Consider the following 23,684-nt stretch of genomic DNA (forward strand, 5'->3'; position numbering starts at 1 on the left):
ATCTTAAGAAGGATGATTAGTAACTTTTTCAATTATTAATGAAATAGATACAATATAGAGTATTTGGATTTAATGCCGACAGACGTATTTGACTTTGATACTGTTCTTTAATATAATATTAATTTTAGAACAACTAATCCATAAAATATGGACAATTTAATATCATCAATGATTGCAAATAAAACCAAATAAATTTTTTTCTTGGTCAATTTAAAAAAAATATATTCTAAAAATCAACTTAAAAAATGTCAAAACAATTAAAATTTTGTAATAAATAGTTCTTCACATGAATTTGTTCAAACATGTCAAAAGTAACTTTGATCCTTACAACTAATTTTGAATTAACATATATTGAGATAAAAATAAATATCATAATTTATAAATAATTTCATTAGTTTATAATGTAAAATTTTGTAGAGGATTATAGAAGATTAGTGGCCCACTAATCTTCAGTATCTAGGAGACCTGAAGATCTTAATCTGCTACTGTTTCTGATAATATAACTATTAAAATAAAATTATTCTTTTAGTGTAAATTAACTAATCTTTATGACAAACATGATTCATGATAAGTTTTCTTTTATAACTATTATGATTTCCCATGTTCCATAGTTGCCAAATCTTCACCTTTCGGGCTGAAAATCCACCTTTGGTAGTAATAGTCAGCCTAAAATAGAAAACCTCTCTGCCTTTTTGAGATAACATAACACCTTTAAAGCATTGTCTTCAAAACATGGATTTGTGATTAATACTAAAAATTTGAAATTTGCTTGTATGGTGGTGTTTTTAGAAATTGTCCACTCTCCAATATTAACACTTTCTTTGAGTTCACTGTTGAGAATTTCAATGGAAGCTTTAAATTTCTGATTAAATTATGAAAAATTAATGTTTTTCTAAAAAATTACCACATGGAAACTTTGTCTTAAAATAGGATACATATACAAGATCTTCCATTCTTTAGTACGAGAAAGCCGATTTGAAAGTTCTTGTAAATCTAAAATCACACGACAAAATTACAATTCCCTAGGCTATAAGATGTAAGAAATTATTAATTTTTGTAATTTTTTTCTGTACATATTTTACAAATTAACTTTTTATATAACACTCATTATATAATGGTGCAATGTACTATTATTCCATATTCTATTTTTTCACTACAGTAATCTGTCCCAGAAGGATGAAGCGTAAAAGTGCCACAAGTTTAATCTACGATCTTTCTACAAATTGTGTTTTTATTTCTCAGCTTTTCCTAGCTATCAAGTCAACCTCATCTATAATCTAGTTTGGCAGTACGACACTCATATTTCAGTTCTAAAAAAAAATCTAATAGGCAATCCTGTTAACTCGTCACTACCAAACGATCCTTGTAATGTTAGATTAGCTTAATTATTACAAAATGAATTTAAATGTTTAAGGATTTATCATTTTAAAAAATGTTCCGAATTGAATTTTAATTCCAGAGGATCCCCATCCATCGCAAGGGGACTTCAATTTCAGTTTCTTCTTTTATTTCGGGATGCAGCAAGTAGAATTCTGCTTCCTAAATCCCAGAATAAAAGAAAAAATTCAGGAAGCAGAATTCTGAAGGAAGAAGATCATGACGAGCAAATTACCCAGTAATAAAAGAATAAATGAGAATTTTAATTTGAATATTCCTTATAAAATGTAATAACAAGTAGATACAGCAGTGGTTACTTTTAGTTAATTTGTCCATATATACTTATATGGATTATTTAACTAAAAGTAACCTGTGCATAAGTAACTTCTACACTTGTTATCATGTACAAGCAGCTTCCAGGTATAAAAATATCCATAAGCAACAAGTGTTTAAACAAGATCAAAAAGTTTAATATTGCTTATAAACTCAATTAAACTTAAAAATCATTAAACCTTAAACTCAATACATCAATTACACTTTATAATTAAATTAATTCAAAAATAATATGTCAATTTCATAAAACGTGCTTACTCGTTCCAACTAGAATCTTGAGAGCCATTTTCTATACACGAGTCGGTTGGATTTTTATCAATTATTCTTTTCAATATCTAGAATCAAATGCCATCCCTCCTTCGCATTGACGACCTTAAGACATCTTTTCTGTCATCAGCTTTCATTTTTGTTTTCGAATTATAATTACGCCAGCCGATAACAGATGGCGCTCCTAAGGAAACTTGTTTTCTTATCGTAAAAAACATTTTAATTACGTAAATTATTACTAAAAGTAAATCTTAATTACGAAGAGTAACGTTTCGAAATATTGTTCGGTTTTATTTTACGCTCCGTCTAAATATAGAAAGTGCGTGGTCTAGAGCGTGTTTTATTTGTATGAATGAAATGTTTACGCTATTATTATTTCACCACCAGATGGCGACTCGAAAATTAGTACGGCGTGTTTAATTAGAATTAAAGGGACGGCAATCGATTTTAATTGATTTACGTCATCCAGTGTTAGCTGGAAAATATTAATGAGCTTTAATGATAATTCTTATTGATTTATTTTAGTGTAGATTTTCTGTTTTATTTTTATATTATAACTGTTTAATTTTAAAAATATTTTGATTATAATTTCGGAATTAACATAAATTTTTAAATTTTTAGTCTAAGGTTAGCCCTCTGGTGGTCAGGTCACAATTATACGTTGAACATTTTAAAATTATCCTGACGTTTGAAATGAAAAACGATAGTATAAAATAATATAATAGAAATAATACTTTTTCATTAATTAGTTTAATTTTTTTTAATTTTTAAATTTTTTTGGTATTTTTAAATGTGGCTTATTCAAACATTGTGATTGCTGGAGATGGAAGTACAACTACATATTGCACTGCTCTATTTTTCATTTTCATTGAATATTCATTAAACGAATGCAATTTTAAAATTACATTTGAATTGGTTTGACTCCTTTAAAAATCTGCTGAATCTTACTTTCAGTGTGCGAACGAATTGAAAAAATAATAATCTTAGCGGGTTGCATGAACAATTGCGAAGTTAGTGGTGTAACCGTTTTTCCCGGGACTAATTTAGGCAAAGACGATGTTTCAACAACTCCGCCATGCGATCTCTAAAGAAAACATGCCAGTCCCAAGCCTGGAAAAAGGAGGAGGGTTGGTTAGATGAGTGTACTGTACATGCGCTGACTATAAAACAACAACACGAATGAAATTTGATGTCAATACAAACAAAAGATAAAAGATGCCGGCTCGGACGTCTCCCGGATAAACAAAGTCCGCGAATCCAACCGAGCAATCGGGAGTGGGTCAAAAAATTGGCTACCGAAAGAAAGAAAAGAAAGCTTCACCTAGCAACACGAGTCCTTTCAGTAGGAATTTGGAATGTCAGAACGTTATGGTCACCTAAAAAACTAGAGCTGCTTCGGAAGGAAATGGAGAGATATCAATGCGACATATTAGGCTTAGCAGAGATGCGTTGGACGGCATCGGGAGAACTGAATGGTGGTAAAGTCATCTGATCTGGAAATGATACAGGACATGGAGCTAGTGTTGGATTTCTGCTTAGTAAAAGAGCACGAGCAGCATTGTTAGGATACAATTTAGTTAATGCAAAGATTGATGATGGCAAGGCTTGAAGCAAAGCCATTTAATATATCGGTAATCCAGGTATATGCACCTACCTCAGATAGCAGTGAAGAGGAGATTGAACTTTTCTATAAAGATCTAAGCATGATGATAGAGAAAACATCGCGTAGAGATGTGATCATCATTGGAGGTGACTGGAATGCTAAGATTGGAAATAATAACGAAGGTTGGGAAAAAATAATGGGTAAGTATAGATATGGAGCAAGGAATGAAAAAGGGAAAAGACTGCTTGAATTTGCCCTAGATCAAGGTTTAACGATATGCAACACCAAATTCCAGCAAAAGAACTGTAGAAAATGGAGATCAAGTGATGGAACAACAAGAAACATGATTGATATGATTTTGATCCAAAGGAGATGGTCAGCATCAGTCAGTGTCGAACCTTTCAGAGAGCCGACATAGATTCTGATCACAGCTTAGTCATAGCAAACGTAAAGATAAAACTGAAGAGGAAAGTTAATGCACATTTCCAAAACAAAAGAGACATTTCAAAGCTAAAAGAACAAATAGGGAGCATATATAGAAATACACTTGAGAAGAAAAAACCCTAGACAGGATAAAAGAGCTAGACACAAGAGTGGAAGAAATAACAAAGGCAATCAGAGAAGCAATTGAGCAGACCCTACCAGAAGAGGAAAAAATCAACAAGAAATGGATCACACAAGAGACCTTAAAGCTTGTCCAAGAGAAAAGAGCTCTTAGGCTTAGAAGAGACATTTCTAAAGAGTTGGGAAAACAGTATAAGGTAAAGTGCAATGAAGTGAAAAAAGCAGTTAGGATGGATAAAGCGAAATGGCTGGAAGATCAGTGTAAAAACATAGAAAAATAATATGGAGAATGTAAGACTAGAGGAGTATATAAGATGATCAGAAATGTCAACCAGAAATGGCAATCAAAAATGAGAAGGGAGAGGTTTTAGAGGACAGGGTGGAAGTCCTACAGAGGTAGACAAGTTATTGCTCTGAACTATACAAGGAACCGTTAGATACAGATGTATTAGAGAAACTGGTAGATGAATTAAGGAAGATATCGCCACCAAGAATTGAAAATGAAAATGATATTATGAGGGAGGAAGTTGAAAGGACAGTGAAATGGTTAAAGACAATAAGTGTCCCGGACATGACAAAATCACATGAGAAATAATTAAGCAGGGAGGAGAAAGCTTAATTGACGAGATACACCAAGTATTGGAAAAGGTATGGAAACAAGGAAAGATACCTAAAGAATGGGAAAAATCAGTATTGGTGACAATACATAAGAAAGGCAGCATGTTAGAGTGCAAAAATTATAGAACGATTGCCCTAACAAGCCACATAAGAAAAATTTTGATGATAATCTTAAAGGAGAGACTAAGTAGTTTGATGGAAGAACACTTAGCAGATGAACAGGCAGGTTTCAGGAAAGACAGAAGTACAACGCAGCGGATACTAACATTACGGTTGAAAAGGCGAGAAGAAAGCAGAAAAACATCTATTCCTGCTTTGTGGACTTTAAGAAAGGCATTTGACAGCATAGACAAAAAAAAAAAAAAAAAAAAAAAAAAAAACCACTTGACAGGGCTAAAATCTTATGGAGTAAATCATAAACTAATAAACCTGCATTTTCATTAACGAAGCTATATTAATGATAATGAAGAAGCAGCTGTGAGATTGCGTCGGGAGCTAGGAAACTGGTTTAAACCAAGAAGAGGCACCATACAGGGAGATCCTATATCTCCAACTATCTTCATAAGTCTCTAAGAAAGAGTTATGGATAAGATGACGCAAGAGATGCAGGGAACATCAGTTCACGGTGTAAAATTCAATAACCTGAGATTTGCAGATGACATAGTTATCATTGAAGAAAGTGAAGAACAACTAGAGAAATCTGCTTAATGAAGAAGGAAAAAGATATGGACTGACTATCAATAGCAAAAAAACTAAGACAATGATATTTGGTGATAACTATATGACAAGAAACATCCTAATAGATGAGAAAAACATTAAAAATGTAGAGAGCTTTACATATTTAGGAAGCAAACTAACCTATAATCTGGATTGCAAAAAAGAAATAGAGATTAGAATAGCCAAAGCAAAAACAAATTTGAAAGCAATGGATAAAATCTGGAAAAGTAAAGCAAAGTCAAATGTGTAAAAGTAGACAAAATAGTTTGCAGACAAAATTAAAAGTATTGAACACCGGCATCTTCTCCTGCATTCTGTATGCCTGTGAGACGTAGTAATAACAAAAGATATGGAAAGAAAAATATTAGCATTTGAAAGATACTGTTACAGAAAGATCTTACAAATAGGATAAATGCAAAAAGTCACAAACGATAAACTTTATAATAGGATATATATGAAAAAGAATCTCTTACAAAAAATTATACAACGAAAACTTCATCTGTTTGTACACATCAAAAGAATGAATAGAAACAAAAAAAATTTAAACACCAGTCTATGGTATTATGGATGGATCCAACAAAAGAGGCAGACCATATAAAGAATGGATTGATAACGTGAAGAAGTGGTGTGGAGTGAATGTATGGAAATTGAGAAAATCGGCATTGGATAGAGAGAAATGGAAGAAAATAGTGGAAAAGGCATCAGACATCAACGGGCAATGAGCTCGGGGTTGATGATGATGATGATGTTTTAACATTCACCTGAAAGGGTTTCCTTATTAGCCTCTATTCCTGACTATCCCTAAGCCACTCATGTTCGTGTTCTCCAGAATCTTCTCTTTCCATTTTATCCATTGTGGATTATGGAGGGTCATCCAATTCTAAGGCTTGAAAGTGTCAGGATCGACTGGAAGTTGCGGAGAACAGAATATATCCAGCATTCTGTCTTGAAGATCCATCAGGTTGTCTCAGCTTCTCCCACTATTATGCAAATAAAATTCTCCCTTCACTAGAAATTAACGGATTTAATTATGCTTTTGATACAAATCACCACAAAATTTATTAGGAATTCATATGACTATTAAAGAGTTAGTATTTATAAATATTTTCAAACAAAATTCAAAAAGATATTAATTATGAATGTCAGACGTTTCTGGAACTTAATGCTTTTATTATTTTCTATAATTGTACTCCATGTGGTCAGTTTTTCAATAGAAAGTCCTCTGAAAGGCATCATCCCTTGGCAGATTACCCGGATATTATATTGTCTTATTCCACCTTATCTGACAGTGTTACAATTCTGTGTGATGTGATTCTTGGTAGTTTATCGCATCTTAAAAAATTATTTTTTTACTCCCAACAGACTATTTTTGTCCCCCAAGGAAGCAAAACCGTTTCGTTGAGAAACACTAACTAGACGAAAACACCATTAAATTATAACCTTCGTGACAACGCGGTAATTCCATTAGATTGTAATCGGTAAAGTTCAGATTCGATTACAGTTTAAAAAAAATTTCGCTATTCTCGAATGCAAATTATAATTAATATATTATATGGATACGTAGGCCCTCCCAGATGATAACGGAGCCTAGGAAAACCATATTAGAAGCACTACAGCATTAAGAAGTAAACGAAAAAAAAAAAAAAAAAAAAAAACATTGCCTAGGGATCCCTAATCCAAGGAATTAGGAACCCCTAATTCCTACACAATCTTTGGGCAATTTGCTCCCTTTGCAATCTTCCTGGCACTCCCGCAGACACGTCGTGGAAATCTCTCTTTCACAAACACACACACACACACACAAATTATCTTAAGAAACTTCTCTAACTCTCTAGTATCAATCATATACAGTATATGGAAGATGATGCATATCGAGTGAATATCCTGGTTTCATGAGGAAATCCAATCACCCATAGAATAGAAATTGTAACTTCACTTTCTTTTATTTATAATACGTTCTTAGGTCTCGTCAAATGGTACAAATCCGTACTAACCGACGAGTTATAATTCATATTCTGTAACTAGTTGTGATTCTTTGAAATACTTCTTTGAGAAAATAGTAATTTGGTAATTACTCAATCCATGTAATCCATATATAATGACAGTAATCCATGCTTTTTGCTTCCAGAAATAATCAATAATGATTAATTATTAGTCTTCAATAAAGTTTCCTTATTCTATCATTTCACTCCCAAGTGAAGTGATCTAATGTGGAAACGCAACACAAGGTTGACCTGCTGAGGGGGGGGTGCTTCCTCGTAGAAAATTAGCCCCTATTTAGGCATTAGATGGATGAAAATTCAGAAAACACACGGGCAGCCTTTGGTGAGGCGCGAACTCCTATCGTTGTTCAGTTGTTTCAGTGGTTTGACTACTGATGGAACTTTATTCTTAGGACATGCAATTCTTCTAGAAACAAATAATATTATGCATTGAATACTCAGCTATTTTATTATTCAAAGTCAAATTAAATCTTGATAAATATAATTAGCTGCATAAACTGAAGGATTTATGCCAAACGAATGTTTATATCGCTTACTCACTCTTGAATGAATTCTCTGAAATATTCTTCCTATAAAAAACGTAGGATTTTATATTTATAATATTAGCCTATTGTTACTTTACTGTACAGTATAATAATTGTAGTCAATTTTATATATTTACAAAAGAATTTGCTAATTCTACGAATTATTACAGCATCAATAATGTCAACGACAAACGTTGGTAAAATACAATTCAAATGCTTACAACCCGTCTTGACAATTGAAGAATTATAAAAATGTGTTTAAAAATCTCATCCCGATCGAATTATTGCCCAAAATCTGCCGAAACGATCGCAATTAACCAATGGATTTCCACACCGAACAAGGCACAACAATGACACTTCGACTTGCAGCCAATCAGCAGCTTCATCCAAGATAATAAAAGGAAGGAAGATGATCGCGTAACACCAGACAGCACCATGGCTCTTCATCTTCTCTTCCACTTTCTCCTGACACTACTCATCAGCTCTGCAGAAAGACCTCTTTACTTCGATGTTCCTCTAGATCCCGAAGATCGACTGCACCTCTACTGGACTGTGGACTATGAGTTAGAAATTGTGACATTCGAATTGAAAGCTCACGTATCTGATAACGAATGGATCGGAATGGGATTTTCCAACAGAGGTAACATAACACGAGCCGATTTATGCGTTTGGTGGGTTAACAGACAGGGCGATTCTCACTTTCAGGTAAGATTTTTACGTATCCACATTCGACTAAAAAATCGTATATAAATATGTAAACATTAATAGCGTTTTATACGGGTATATCACATGTTCTTTCGTTGTAAAGCTGTAAAATTGCGCTCTGAACGTCTTAGATTTAGGGGATTTAAGAGATTTTAACAATTAATTTGCTTAAAATTAGTAGTAGAAAACGCATTTTCACTATTTTTATCGCAATTTTTTCCCTGAAAATTTCATTTATCGATGATTAATCTTTGCTCCTCTATTACTTAATGGATTAATTAAGATCAGGGAGTTAGCTATGGATATTTTATGAAGTTACAAAGAGGTCAACACACGTATAAAGATTACCGAATGCATTCATAAACAGTAATGTCGGATTAGGTTGACAGCTTCGGAACATAACACGTAGAGAATGATTGAAATATTAATATCGTCGGATGCTTATATTAAATACCAAACCATCACCCCCACTGCTTTATCACTAAACTCAATAAAGGAATTCCTTCCGTGTCACGTGGCTTCAATATGACTACTAATAATTCTAGAGAGTCAATTAGAAGTTCTGTGAAAAATTTATCGATTTTATTATTATTATTTTTTAGGACGTTTGGACAGACGAAGGAGGCTACATTACTGTCGATTATCACAACGACTGCGATTTAATTAAATATAAGAAAAGCCCGCATAAAGTAAGAATTATTTTTAATAGGAAGTTCGACACGTGCGATCCTCAGGATTATGTTATAGAAGTGAGTCCATTTTAAGGATTAACTTAATGTTTTAAAGTGTTAAAGGCATGTTTGTTTTATATTTTAGGACGGGACGACTCATATTGTTTACGTAATTGGGCGTGGACCTATCAGAAGATTGGATGGATTGAGATTGATTAATGAAAATCATAATTTTCAGCGCGTGCAATTGCTGAAAAATATGGATCCACCACCAGAATTTCCTGAAGATACGAAAGTTATACCCATCACAAATAAAAAGGTTGGGTGAAAAAGATAAAATGCTGAAATTTTTGTCTGTAAATGAAGATAATTTATGCATAAATTAGTATTTTAATCATAATTCTTACAGGTATAATCAAGTTATTGTGTTTTTTAGTTAGAGGTTCCTAGTGGAGATACCACTTACTGGTGCAGTTTGCATCTGTTGCCTGAAGAATTTAAGGAAAAGCACCATATAGTTCAGGTTAGTTTCATTTAGTCTCCACTTTTGATTAAATTTAATGAATTTAAAGGAGAAAAACTCGAAAAAAAAATCTTTCTGAGAATATAAATCGTCCTCTGCATTACAAAAAAGATACAATTGTTAAAAAGTCTCACCAATGGTTACTTGAATAAATTAAACTTCTTTCACTCTACTTCAATCAATTGTGATTAAAAGAACTTAATCTTTATAAATATTTTTATACAGGGTACTACATAATCTGGAAAGATCTTTGTATATTCTTTTACAGGCAAAACATGGCGCTGAGTAAGGAGGAACGAATTCAAGTTATTTTGATGGTGATGGTATAGAGTTTCACGAGATGTATCCAGACTTTCCACCAATCAAACACGGTATTCCAGATGCAGTCTGTTGAACTCTAGCAATATAAGCTATCTGCGGGACATTACCATCAGAATAACTTGAATTCCTCACTCAGCCCCCTACTTTACGTGTAAAAGAATAAACAAAGATCAACATAACTTTCAGACTTAAGGCACCCTGTAGATCTCACAACATACAGTACATTATAACGTGTTGCATCTATCTATAACTATTATTTTTCGATAAATTTTAAGTACGAAGCAACCATTCAAAAAGGGAACGAACCTCTAGTACATCACATAGAAGTTTTCCATTGCGAAGTGGAAGCAGAAAAAGAACTTCCATACTGGAATGGTCCGTGTTCGGACTCAAAAAAGCCAAAAGTCCTAGAAGCGTGCAAAAAAGTACTAGCAGCATGGGCTATGGGTGCAACAGTAAGTCATATTTACCATAAATTCCATATTAATTTATGAATTTCTAACGAATTTCTGACTCTTGTAGCCATTCGCTTACCCAGAAGAAGCGGGTTTACCAATAGGAGGAGCGAACTTCTCAAGATACTTGATGCTGGAAGTGCATTATAACAACCCCGAACTGAAAGATGGTTATGAATTATTAATTAATACGAATTATATTTAAAATTTTTAAATTATTCATTCATTTTAAATTTTAGATTGGGTGGACAGCTCTGGAATTCGTATTTATTACACGTCTCAACTCAGACAGTACGATGCTGCTGTTATCGAAGTAGGATTGGAGTATACAAATAAAATGGCCATTCCTCCTCATCAAGAGGCCTTCCAATTAGATGGATATTGTATATCCGAATGTACACGAGTCGTAAGTACATCAACATTACATAAATATATAATTCAGATGGATTAATTAGCTATTTTTTAAGGGTTTACCACCGGAAGGCATAACGATATTCGCTGCTCAGCTGCATACTCACTTAACTGGTATTAAAGTATGGACGAAACATATTCGAGGTGGTGTAGAATTAACTGAAGTAAATAGGGATAATCATTATAGTACACATTTTCAAGAAATTCGTACTTTAAAACGTAGAGTTCAGCTATTTCCGGTAAGATTTGGTTTATATGATAAGCTTAAGTATGTATATAATGTCCGGATGAAAAAAGAAGATAAATAATTAATAATAAAATTATTTTTACTACTGTTATATGAATCAAATCAACTTTTAAGCATCAAATATTCAAAATTCTCAAGAAAAAATAGGTGAATGGACAAATGGAATGCACTTAAATGGTCCTGATTAATGATAAAATGTAGCATTTGTAGATTGAGTTAACAACGAATAAACCTTTTAAACAACTATAAAAATAGAATTTTGAAGTATTTTTGGACTTTGAATCTTTTTTTAACTGAAGAGGAAGCACTTCAGTTTGCTGGGCCTTTTGCAACCTTACTATAGACCTGTAAGCCAGACATTTTTGGGTTCCTGTTGAGCCTTTACAGCATCCGTTGCAGTAGGGTTTGCATACAAGCTAAATAAGCTGCAGCTTAGGGCCTCACATTTTAACATGCAGGCTATTTGGTGAAAGCGAAGGGCCTGTTATATGTTATAACTTAGGGCCGCCACAAGATCACTTCAATCGACTGTTCCATACTCATTTTTTTATCATCTGACACTTCTCCATACGAAACGTATGGACAAGTGGAAGTAGGATGGACTTTGTAAGCCGTACTTGTGACGTATTTGAATGACGTAATATGACGTATTTGTAGACTTTATACATTCTAAACAGGGGAATTTTTATGAAGGATTTTTAAGGGCAGGAAGAATAATTTTCAAATTTTTAAAATTTAGCGAAGAATTTCTTGACATTTAAAGCATTTTATTACTTGCATTTAATTATTTCTCACACGAAAACACACAAATCCTTCAAAAATTTAAATAATTAAACTCAAATACACATTAAAATTTTCGCCTTGAATACAGTAAAAATTTGTTAATTTTTAATAAATTTCAACACTATTTTGTATATTTTTAGACATGGCTAGTAGGCCCTCACATTTATGAGGCCTCAAAAATACTTGTTACAAAATATCATTGCATTGAATTTCTTATGTATTAAGGGAAAATTCTTTATTTTAAAATATGTAAATTACTTCCGCATTTCTGATAAAATTTTTAAAAGCCTTATCAATGATAAATTAGTGCTTACAGCCGATTTAACTGCATCAATGTCATAAATAAATAATTATTCAACTTTTTCAGGGAGATGCATTAATAAATTCATGTGTTTACGAAACATTAGATAGAGATAATATTACTCTGGTATGTATTTTCATTTTTAAAAATAAGATATTAAATTATATACAAGCTTAAAGAATTTAATATATAAATTTATGTCTAGGGTGGATTCGCTATAAGCGATGAAATGTGCGTGACTTATATGCATTATTTTCCAAAATCGAACTTAGAAGTATGCAAAAGTTCAATAGATACTGATGTACTGAACAGTTATTTCCGTTATATGAACGAGTAAGTATTTTTTTAAATATTATAACATTCATTTTTCTATAGGATATCGAGAGAATTTTTCTATTCTCTTAAATAAAGTTGGTGGATGTGTAGATGTGTACTCAACACAAACATTCTAAGAAAACTTCAGCTTTTTCATTGTGAGATTGGTTTCCCTTAGGTATAATAACGAAGCTACGTCTCCTGACAATGATGTGAGCGAAAATTATCAATCTATCCATTGGACCAAAAGCAATTCCAACTTTTTGTATCATCTCTATAACAATTCACCTTTATCTATGCAATGCAATCAATCCTCTGGAGATAGATTTCCTGTAAGTTTAATCTTTCTTTATTATATATTTTTTATTTAAAAGCAAATTAAACTAATCATTTATCCTTTTTAGGGATATTGGAATGGAGTTCCTTTAACAGAAATTCTGTATCCTCTTCCACCACCCGAAGATCAGTGCAACCAAAAAGAGATATTTATTAACTAAAAATAAATAAATAAATAAATATCTGAGATGTTTATTTGAAAAATATAAAACAACATATAAATAAAATAACCAAAGAACGTTTCTGAGTGATAATGTATTGCCTTTATATGTTACGTGTTGTTAAAAATTGTTGTTAATAAATAAAATATGTTAATCAGTTCAATTTTTTTATGAATTTATTAATATAATAACATCAAAACATATTTTTATTTTTTAATAATGTAAAATATAAACTCGTCTTTTCTATCAGAAACAGCGAAAAACATCGATTTTTTCTGAAAGGTGGGCTTCACTGCATGATAAGTAAGCTTTAGGAGAAGACCGCTTTACAGATTTTTATACTGTTATAAAATAGCAATTTTCTCCCCTTCGTTTCCTAAAAATATTTTAATTTTATTTTATAAAAATTCAGGAAGGTGTATTAATTCCTTTTAGATACGATGTAAGCAATTTTTTTTTGTAGAAACTTTATGAAAATTGATATATTACGCAAGTTTAACACGAAGATTCTTACATCATCTTCCAAATATGATTTTTTTTATAACCCCCTTTGGCTATAGACATAAAATTTCGTTTTATATCTTTAATTTTTACGTCCGAAAATGATAATATAAGTTATATAATATAAATTAATTTTTACATTAATTTATATTACGATAAACAAATGTTAAATTATTCCTCCAAGTTGTTTACATATAATGTAAAATTGCAAATTAAAATTTTCCAATTATTTAAAAATATATTTATCGTAAATTTATAATTAAATTAATTAAAACAGTTTTAAAAATTCAATTTTACATCGAATAGATTAGAAATATTTTAAGAGAAAATATAATAAATAATAATATTTAATTATAATCTTTTTTATATTAATCAAATAGAATAATTTAAATAGAGACGTTTGTTTACTTTTTTTGTTATTGAAACAAATAGTTTAAAAATTAATTTCGACTCTAAATATTTAATTATTTATTTTAAAAGGTAAATTTACTCTTTCTATTCCATTTTCGAGTGTTAAAATAGTAAAATCGTGGCTTATTCGGTGGAAGAAAGAGTAATTACGATTGTAATATACACTACAGGGATGCATCATCTTTACATCACCCATCAGGATTTCGATTCTCCTTGGTATATTGCAAGCTGTAGCTTGGACGAGGAAAGCGATCGATCGACCTTCTCCAGTCTTGCATAGCGCCATCTTGGTTTGTCCCCTAGCCAGTTAGCCATCATGACATCCAATCCTTCCAATGCTCCCGCAACGACAGACAGACCAGCAACAAACGTTCATAAACCGGATTATGAGAAAGATGTCGTGTATCTTTATCAGTTCACCCGTTGTCCAACTTTGCCTTCTGCGTCGCCGTTTTGTTTTAAGGTGGAGACATGGTTGAGAATGGCTGGGATTAAGTACGAGGTGAGAACCCATCCTGTATTGACTAGGCTACTACTTTTCTATGCTTCTCAATATCCTAGATGGTATCTGGCATAGTTTACGAGCTGATAAAATGTAATTGATGCCCTTTGGCGTTAAGAAAGATGAGATATTTTCAATTTACGATGTTTAAATGTTATTATTTAACAAGTAGGAAAACCTAAATGGATTGTTACGCGTTTGATTTATCATCAGTTTTATCGCAGTGCTGCATAACTACTAACAGCCACGATAATATTCAGCTCGTGATAATCGATATATTCTTTTTTAAAATATGAATCTAATTAATCCGATCTCGAATCGATTTTGTTTTACATCTTTTTTTCTTGCGAGATTTCTGCATTCGCGATTTTTTACGGGATTAATTAATCGAAAATAATCGATTCTTTAACAGAATATCGACCATAAAATGAAATATAAATCGAAAAAGGGACGTCTTCCTTTCGTCGAATTGAATGGAGTCGAAATTGCAGATTCAGATATTATCATCAAAGAACTGAGCAAACACTTTGATAAAGATTTGGATGCTGACCTGAGTGCTGATCAGAGAAACATCAGTCATGCCTTTATTTCCATGCTCAACAATCATACGAGCTGGTAAGAACGTTTGTTTGTCTGATCGTTTTATATTTTATTTATTTATTTTTTAAAGTTCAAGTTAATGATAATCATAGACGATTTTTTTGATACTGATTAGTTAAGTTTACTACGGATTACGTTAACGATATTCAGAAACGATAGTCGAAGAAAAATTGCATCGATCGAAACGACTCGGACCACTTTTGCATTGAAGGTGGGTTTGATAAGTCGGAGGGACCGTTTACACTCGATAAGAGAGCTTGAAAAGCTATCATTGTCCCCAGATAAGGTATATTAAGTCTTGTTTACGATAAGAGATTAGTGAATATTAGCAAGTAGGAGTTATCTCCGTGAATAAAAATACTTTATCTCATAAGTTATGACCATTTTTCTATTCACTTTATTCGCTTTTTTTACATCCGTATCTTGTACCTTACCCGTGTAACAACAGTAACAAAAAGTAATCTCTGTAAATTGGCCCGCTTCACTCCAATTCGGGGGCCGTCGAAGGGAGCCTTTATTAGTTCCCACCCATCCCTATTTTATTTTTACTAACGGAAAATGAAAGCCACTCCAATTCGGAAACCGTCGAGAGGGCTCTTATTAGTTACCACCCCTATAAAATTAATGTATTTTTACAAACATAAAATAAAAGCCACTCCAATTCGGAGGCTTTCGAGAGGAGGGAACTGGAGATTCTTCCCTGGCCCATAGATAATCTAGGGCCTTTATTAGTTACCACCTCTATAAAATTAATGCTATTTTTACGGAAAATAAGACTGTTTTATTAATAAAGAAACATTTTACTTATTTTATTGGTTCAAAAAAGGGGGCCTACTAAGGGAGCTCCCCCTCTACTCCCGGGCCTCAAACGTGCTCTTGACGGCCTTGGCGGGCCTCTCTATAAGCCATGCCGAGTTTAAATCAAATTATTTAATATTTAAAGTCCGTTACTCATTTTAAATTCCATTAAATTTAACCATAAACTAATTAAATTTGAAATTTAAATCGAATTTTATTGGCTTTTTTTTATTGACCGTAAAAGTTATGAAAAATATTTATTTATTTAAATTTGCTAAATCTGATTGGTTGCTGAATTAATATAAATTTAAACGAGAACCAATCGATTTTAAGTATTTTTGAAATTTAAATCAATTCGTAAACTTATATAAACTAATTCGAAATTTATTCATTGGCCAATACATTTTAAGAGAAAAATATTTAAATATTTAAATTTATCAAAGGCGATTGGTTGTTGGATTTTCAAATTAATTCAAAAATGAACAAATCAAAGAGAGAAATATATACGGTATGTATAAAATGTATATATATATATATATATATATATATATATACACATTTTAACTCAATTTATTGATAAATTTAAATTATTTTATACAAACATACATTAAACGAAACCCGATATCATAAGCAAATACACCAACAACTACCGTAAATGATCGGGCTAAATTTTGGATAAATGATTATAGATTAGAAATAAATTTGCAATTCCCACTTACCGACTAAGATATAATCCGGTGGATGGTTATATCATAGTCTTATATATGCTGGAAGAGGAGGTCGGACCAAAGATCGGGGTAGCGTAACTGTCAACCCATCCGCACGGTAAGCGGCAGTTGCGGATTCGGTCCCATTTCGGGCCGATTCTTTTCCAATTTAATCTAAATTAATGAATTAAATATTATAATTATTAATTTTAATAAGAGATGGCGCCTAACTCTAGTGCCAAATTTATTTCTAATCTATAATCATTTATCCAAAATTTAGCCCGATCATTTACGGCAGTTGTTGGTGTATTTGCTTAAATTATTTATTTACCAATAACATCATAAAAGAAAAAATAAATAAATTTATTAATATTTAAATTAATTTTAATCGAATTTTCAAAAAATCATTGTTTTTTAAATTTATAAATAGTTTAAAACGAATCAACTAATTAGAGAGAAGATATTTAAATTTTTGAACTTTATGAACCCTGATTGGTGGTTTATACTATTTAATTAATTCACCAATAAAACTGAAAAATTTTCAAATTTCAAATTTGACTAATGCTGATTGGTCAACATCTTTTAACTCACTTACCAATAAGATTATAGAATTACAATTTAAAATTTAATTTTTGAAGAATTATATATTATGTATTAAATTGCTATATTTTGAACAATTTTAATACAATTTTTAGAAGAATCGGAGGGAATTTAAGAGGAAAAAATAAAAAATAAAAACACTCTCCTATATTAAACTCTTCCTGAACAAGCGTTGAAAGTAATAGACAAAGTTATGACTTGAGAGGTAATAACAGTATCATTGCCTTTATACACTGTAATTTCATAACAAAAGCGTAAAGATTATTCCTATTTTAAGATACTTACTAATGCTAAAATACTATTTTTAAACTAACCATTTAATATTAATAGAGTAGAGAGTCGTTAATCGGAACACTGGTAATCGGAATCGCCGGTAATTGGCACGATTTTCAGTCGGACTGTGTCGTGCTGAATCGAACGTTTTTGATACTATATTTACTTCTAAAGTATAATTTTCATGTTTTTATATTCTTCAATATATTTATTTTGTTTGTACAAAATGCAGAAATAATTTTTAACGATACGATAGCCTCGATTATTATTATAAAAATTTTCGTTAGGCTTAAAATCGACGAAAATTCAACACGAAGCGACACGCAACGGAGAAAAATTTGAACATCGGACAGGTTAATGTAATTTTTCGTACATAATGGGTAATCGGAACAAATGACTAATCGGAACAACCCCAGTCCCCAATTGATTCCGATTTTCGACTCTCTACTGTAATTTAAAAAAAAAGGAATATTTAATTTTATTACCTCTAAAAATTCGTTTCAAAATCATAAATCTTAAATAAAATTAATTATTATTTTTAAAAAATATTTTAAAATAAATAAAACTATAATTATAAATTGGCATTTGTTTTACATTTTAAATAATAGTAAAGTTGTTTATATCTTAAAGATTAAATGTTTAATTAACTCAAAAATATTTAGAAATTAATTTAAATTCCGTGTAATGTACAGTGCTGTACAAGTCATTTATAATAATTACTTAAAAATAATTAAATTAAATTAAAAATAAAAATTTTTAATTAAAATATTTGAATATACGCTAAATGTCACCAATAATACGAATTAATAAACAAAACACCAATCAACATCTACAATTCAAAAATTTAAACTTTCAGTTTTATTGGCCAACGAATACTATATATTAACCAATCAGCATTCATAAAATTCGAAAATTTAAATACATTCTTTGTAATTGGTCAAATACTTTTAAAATTATTTAATCGATACATTTATATGATTTAAATACTTTCAAGCCGCAATATCTCAATTAAATTAAAATTTAAATGATCATTTTACGCTTGATTCGCTGATTAAAATATTTAATAGAATTTTATGATGTTTACTGTTATTCACGTAGACAAACAAACAGAGGAACTCATTAATGAGTACAATTAATAGCATTATGAGTGAGTATTTCTGGCATTTATAATGATATAAATTCATATTTAAAGAGAGAAAGCGCACTCTTAAAGCCATTTATAGCATTTCCAACAGAAATTTTATCATATTTCTGCTATTATTTAGCAACAGATCATTTTATGTAAGCCAGAAACTAAATTATGTCCTGATACCTTCAGTCAGATCTCTGATTTGAATAGAAGTGTGAATATATATACATATTATGGCATATATAACTCATAATCGAGGGTGAAATTACTCTCGTTTACAAGTTTATTACATTTTTTTTTTACGCTTGCAGAAGAATAACTGTCGTCACTTCAGCCCGATAAACTGTTAATAAAATGTCCCGGAGGAAGTTAAACAAGTAAAGGTAATTAAATTTAAGCCGATAAGCCAGAATTAATGACATATTCAGCATATTTCGTGAATTAATTAGCCACTATCCTACTTTCGGAGATTGAAAAATATCGATTTTGTAGCCATTTTTTGTGGTACAGTTAAACCTGTGAACAACGGTCATTGACGAGAACATAAAAAATGGCTGTTATTTGGAGGTGACCGTTATTAAGCTGCAGTTATGTAGTTTGCAGTGTTAACAACCTCCGTCGTGAAAATCCCATAAACAGACCTGAAATTCTCCCTAAATAGCTTTGCTCCATATAAAAAATTAGTCTTTTGGCAATCCAGAAAAATACTAATTTTCAATTTAGGGTGCAGGAAGTGTGGGCACAGTTGATCAAAAGTGTTACGTGATAAAAAGACGTGCTCCCGATTTCGCGCAAATAGTCTTGAGTCATGTGACTTTTAGAAGTTCCTATTCGAAATTCCGCTAACGAATATGGGCAATATTACATTTTCCTCCATCCTTCTGATTCCCCAAATTTAGGAGGAAACCCCTAAGTTGGCATCTCTGGTAGTTTGTTTACTTGTTTACATAAAAATGGGGATTCAATACGGCAAAATATATAAATTTTAATGTACTATTAATAAATTTTATTATTATAATTAATAGGGTGATGCGTTGGTGGAGATATAGTCATCCAGGTGACTTCCTAAAGGCTGCTCAATTGGATATCAAACGAACTCTCAACTCAAAGCTTCCTAAAGGTCTTTTACAATTTTTCTTCAAACTCGGTTTTAAAAGCGTAAGTATATTTTACAAAATTGCAATTTTGTGGTTAGTTTAGAGAGACAAGTTGAAAATTTATTATCATTTACAGAACATTAAACGAACTGTTGGACACGGTTTGGGCCGTCATACCCCTGAAGAGATTTATGAATTTGGAAAATCTGATTTGAAAGCACTGAGTGAACTACTGGATGATAAAACATATTTTTTCGGCGACGAACCCCATTTGGTAACTATTTCTTTTTATTTTATGATGAAATATTCTTTGTATTGACAATTTTTCTTTATAGTTAATTACACAATACTTTAATAGAAGCTTCTTACAAAAATACAATTGTCCTAACGCTAACCAGTCTCAGAGTTATCCAGTGGCGCTTTTATCCTATGGGCAAAAGAGACAATGCCTGGGGCCCTCGTCAACAGGGGCTCCGAATCAAGAAGATATTTCTCTTAAAAACTCTTTCAAAAAAAAAAAATATATCTGAAGTCAACACTGTACAAGGGCCCCGATTCAAATTTGCTTGGGCTTCTTGAAGCTATTACGCGTCATTGGACTTATCTTTAGAGATCCAAGAACTAAAAATCTACCATCCAAGAACCTTAAAATCATCTAATATTTCATATTTTATCTTACAATTATAAATCTTGAGATTCTTGACACCTGAAAGCATTTTTTTTTTTTTTTTTTTTTTTTTTAACTCTTTCCGCCCTGTGGGCACTAAGAGGGCCTCTTTTAGTAGGCCCATTATGGGTTCGGCCAGGCCCACAATGGGGCGACTGGATGGTGAGGGACGGGGCCCGACATATCCGAACGGACCACCCCCCGAAAAATTCCTGGGGATTATTCGACCCGTTCGGATTCGATCCCGGGTCCCCCAGAGCGGTAGGCTGCCACCTTTACCGCTCGGCCATCCGGCCGACCACCTGAAAGCATTAAAGTAGTTGTGTTTATAAGTTTAGTGCACCCTTTGCAATTAAATAACCTCTTATCCACTAAGGGATCTGAATTCAAATTTTTATATTTTGTTTTCATCAGTGGCGCGTTATAGTCTCAAGGGGCCAAGGCGAATTGGAATTAGGAGGCTCATGTAGGCTACACTGTTGTCTTCAGACATCTTTCTTCTGGAGAACGTTTTGGGGCCCCGTTGAAGGGAACCCCAGACAATTGCCCTTTACGCCCATAGGATAACGCGCCACTAGTTGTCATAATGGTACAGTTCGAGCTTTCTTAACCTCTCATTGTTTGATTCCACTGTATATCAGGCTCTCACGCTGTAACAATGATGTGCTCAGTCATAAACTCTTGTTTGATTATTGTATAGTGAACTGTAAAGATTACTATTATACTTCACATAATAAAGATTTCCTATCGTTATTATTCTTACTTTTTTACAGCTGGATTGCGTGGCCTTTGCTCATTTGTGCCAATTTATTTACGTCCCCTTTGGTGGCATCAAAGAATACATGGAGACAGATTGCTCGAACTTATTGAAGTTCGTGCACTGTATGAAAGAACGGTACTGGCCTGACTGGGATGAAATGTGCAAGACTTTAGAACTAAACACCCATTTACCTAAGAAAATAGAAGAGGCACCAAAGGAAGAGGAGAAGGAAGAGAAACCAGCCGAAGAAGAAACCAAGAAAGAAGCAGAAGACAAAGTGGATAAAGAACAACCCGAAGAGATCAAAGAGGCTGATAAAACGACCGAAGACGAGAAGCCCAGCAAAGATGGCGAAGAGTAAACAAAACCATTTGTTAATTCACTACATTAACAACCTTTTTCCTGGCAAAAAAAAAAAAAAACAACAACAGTTTTGATGTTTCTATTGCTTGTTAGTGTTGTGCGGAACTGTTTCAATGGTGTAAAATCCCCCAAAAAGTTGACGTTGTGTAAAATTATGTTTTAGGTATTGTAATCATTAAGACGGTTCGACGCAGCTGAGGTGGATGACGGTTAGCCATATTAAATGAACAAGCTGCAGATTGGAGCATATAAAATCGAAGATACTAAACAAAGCGGCTCAACTTTATATAATTATTAATAACAAATGATTCAAAATAATTAAAAAACTGGCTTCCGTCAGCTGCTAACAGCTACGTAAATCTTTTTCCAAAAAAAAAAGAATTCATCAACTGCATATCATTAAATTATTGGTCGATATCGTCACATCTTTAACTGTATTAATTAAATGTTTGAATAGCTTCCTTATACCATCCACGACTGTAATTGGAGGCATATTGCCTTGACGTGTATATTCCTTCCTTTATATAAAAGAAAAGAAAGAAAAATACAAACGAAAAAGTGAACTTTTGAGAAACTGTTTTTTGTGAAGTGCACAATTTTTAATATCGATTTATGCTACGTCTTTTTGTGGACGATTTTTTCTTCTTTATTTTTTTCTTCATGTTATTATTGATATATTGAAGTGTTAATTTTTAAAATAGTATGACTTTGTATGTCGGAGAAAGTGTCATTAAAAACGTGTTTCAATCTATATTTACGCATGCTTTCCTCTTTCTATTACAGTCACAGAATAAAAGGTAGTTGAATTTTACGGCCCACCAGAGACCAAGTGGATAAGATCACTTAACACTGGTTACGAGTCTCACCAACGGAGTGGCCGCGTGATTTTTCCGGTTTTATTCACGTGCCTAACGCCTAAATAGAGGCCCGTTTACCATAGAAAGTCTTTCTCTCTTGTCATACTTTACGTGTCTAATACCTAACTAGAGGGAAGTTTCCCATCCCCACGGCAGATCGCTCATGTGTTGCGTTGTCTTATCCCATCCAAATCATTAATTGCGTTTTACACGCTTCATCGTTTCGCTAATTCGAATTTCTGCAATGAAATGCCACATTAATTGACGTAATGTAGCATTCTTCAATGTGATTAAAGATGCTAGACAGTAACATGTTACCATATTTAAGCTACGTACAAATGTATATATCGTGTCGGTTGAGCGATATCGCGTTAACATATTCCTACTGAACACAAATTGCTTGTTAGATTCGCTAGAGATTTTAACAAGCGATAGGAAAATTGTATCAACGGTAGATTATATCATTAGTTTCGTGATATTATTCGATTACTATTTAATGTAACGTTGTTATTGATACAAATTTCTTACCACTTATTCGATTTAGATCGAAGCGATTCGCTATCCACTTGCATGCACAATGAGATTACATGTAGCATAAATCACATAAATATGTTAATTCTATCCAATAAAATAATGTGTTAAGCTTTAGAAAACAATATAAAATATTCGCAAGACATTTTTAAAAAGCTGGAAACATTTTGTTGCTAGGACTTTTCCCCGGCATTATTTATTTGTTTTCATCCTTACATAATCCTGCTACCATTACCTTTTACAGTCTTTCAGATTGGTTACGGGAGATATTACGGGGGTGGGCCATATCTCCCGAACCAATAGAGTCCGATTTTTCTGAAATTATTCTAGAAAACATTCCCCCCTAATACACAACCTTCCCTGCACACATTTTCAGAAATTTTCGACATAAAAGGCACAGGAGTTATTAAGCTTAAAAGAGAAGTGTAAAAAAATCGTGCTCCCATACAGAAAAACTCTCCCAACTTTTTTCTCGACCATTTCAAGATCTCTCGAGTCCAAAAACGTAAAAATCTTGGGGTCATTTTTTGACCGATCGCCATTTTTCCTGTTATACATAACAGCTAGTAAAGTAAGAGAATTTACGAAGAGAAAAAACGTGCGTAGAGAAAATCAATATTTGTAATTTCATACACGCGAATGTATAAATGTTG

General features: G+C 32.3%; 4 protein-coding genes across 4 annotated transcripts in view; 3 read left to right on the forward strand and 1 right to left on the reverse strand.

Moving 5' to 3' along the window:
• The window catches only part of LOC136986322 (protein ROP-like), a 30,635-nt gene extending 28,369 nt beyond the window's left edge, over positions 1-2,266 (reverse strand). Inside the window, exon 1 of the mRNA XM_067283819.1 lies at positions 1,969-2,266. Coding sequence (XP_067139920.1) covers positions 1,969-1,996 — 28 coding nt within the window. The 5' untranslated portion in view covers positions 1,997-2,266. The remainder of the gene's footprint in view (positions 1-1,968) is intronic.
• A 1,306-nt stretch (positions 2,267-3,572) lies between these two features.
• On the forward strand, positions 3,573-3,998 carry LOC136986272 (craniofacial development protein 2-like). Its single transcript, XM_067283766.1, has one exon. It carries the CDS (start codon positions 3,573-3,575, stop codon positions 3,996-3,998), a length of 426 nt encoding a protein of 141 aa, XP_067139867.1.
• Positions 3,999-8,180: 4,182 nt separating this feature from the next.
• On the forward strand, positions 8,181-13,385 carry Tbh (Tyramine beta hydroxylase). Its single transcript, XM_067283903.1, has 12 exons — positions 8,181-8,711; positions 9,314-9,460; positions 9,528-9,701; positions 9,819-9,905; positions 10,502-10,681; positions 10,749-10,851; positions 10,921-11,087; positions 11,149-11,331; positions 12,490-12,549; positions 12,629-12,756; positions 12,917-13,070; positions 13,143-13,385. Exons 1-12 carry the CDS (start codon positions 8,442-8,444, stop codon positions 13,233-13,235), a joined length of 1,746 nt encoding a protein of 581 aa, XP_067140004.1. The 5' UTR covers positions 8,181-8,441; the 3' UTR covers positions 13,236-13,385.
• Positions 13,386-14,367: 982 nt separating this feature from the next.
• LOC136986210 (failed axon connections-like) lies at positions 14,368-22,394 on the forward strand. The gene is made up of 5 exons (XM_067283697.1): positions 14,368-14,649; positions 15,062-15,264; positions 19,782-19,914; positions 19,990-20,127; positions 21,294-22,394. The coding sequence occupies exons 1-5, from the start codon at positions 14,464-14,466 to the stop codon at positions 21,639-21,641; spliced, it is 1,008 nt and encodes a 335-aa protein (XP_067139798.1). The 5' UTR covers positions 14,368-14,463; the 3' UTR covers positions 21,642-22,394.
• The last annotated feature ends 1,290 nt before the right edge of the window (positions 22,395-23,684 follow it).

This window comes from Centruroides vittatus, unplaced genomic scaffold (assembly GCF_030686945.1).
Source record: "Centruroides vittatus isolate TY-2023 unplaced genomic scaffold, ASM3068694v2 scaffold_1015, whole genome shotgun sequence".
Taxonomy (NCBI): domain Eukaryota; kingdom Metazoa; phylum Arthropoda; class Arachnida; order Scorpiones; family Buthidae; genus Centruroides; species Centruroides vittatus.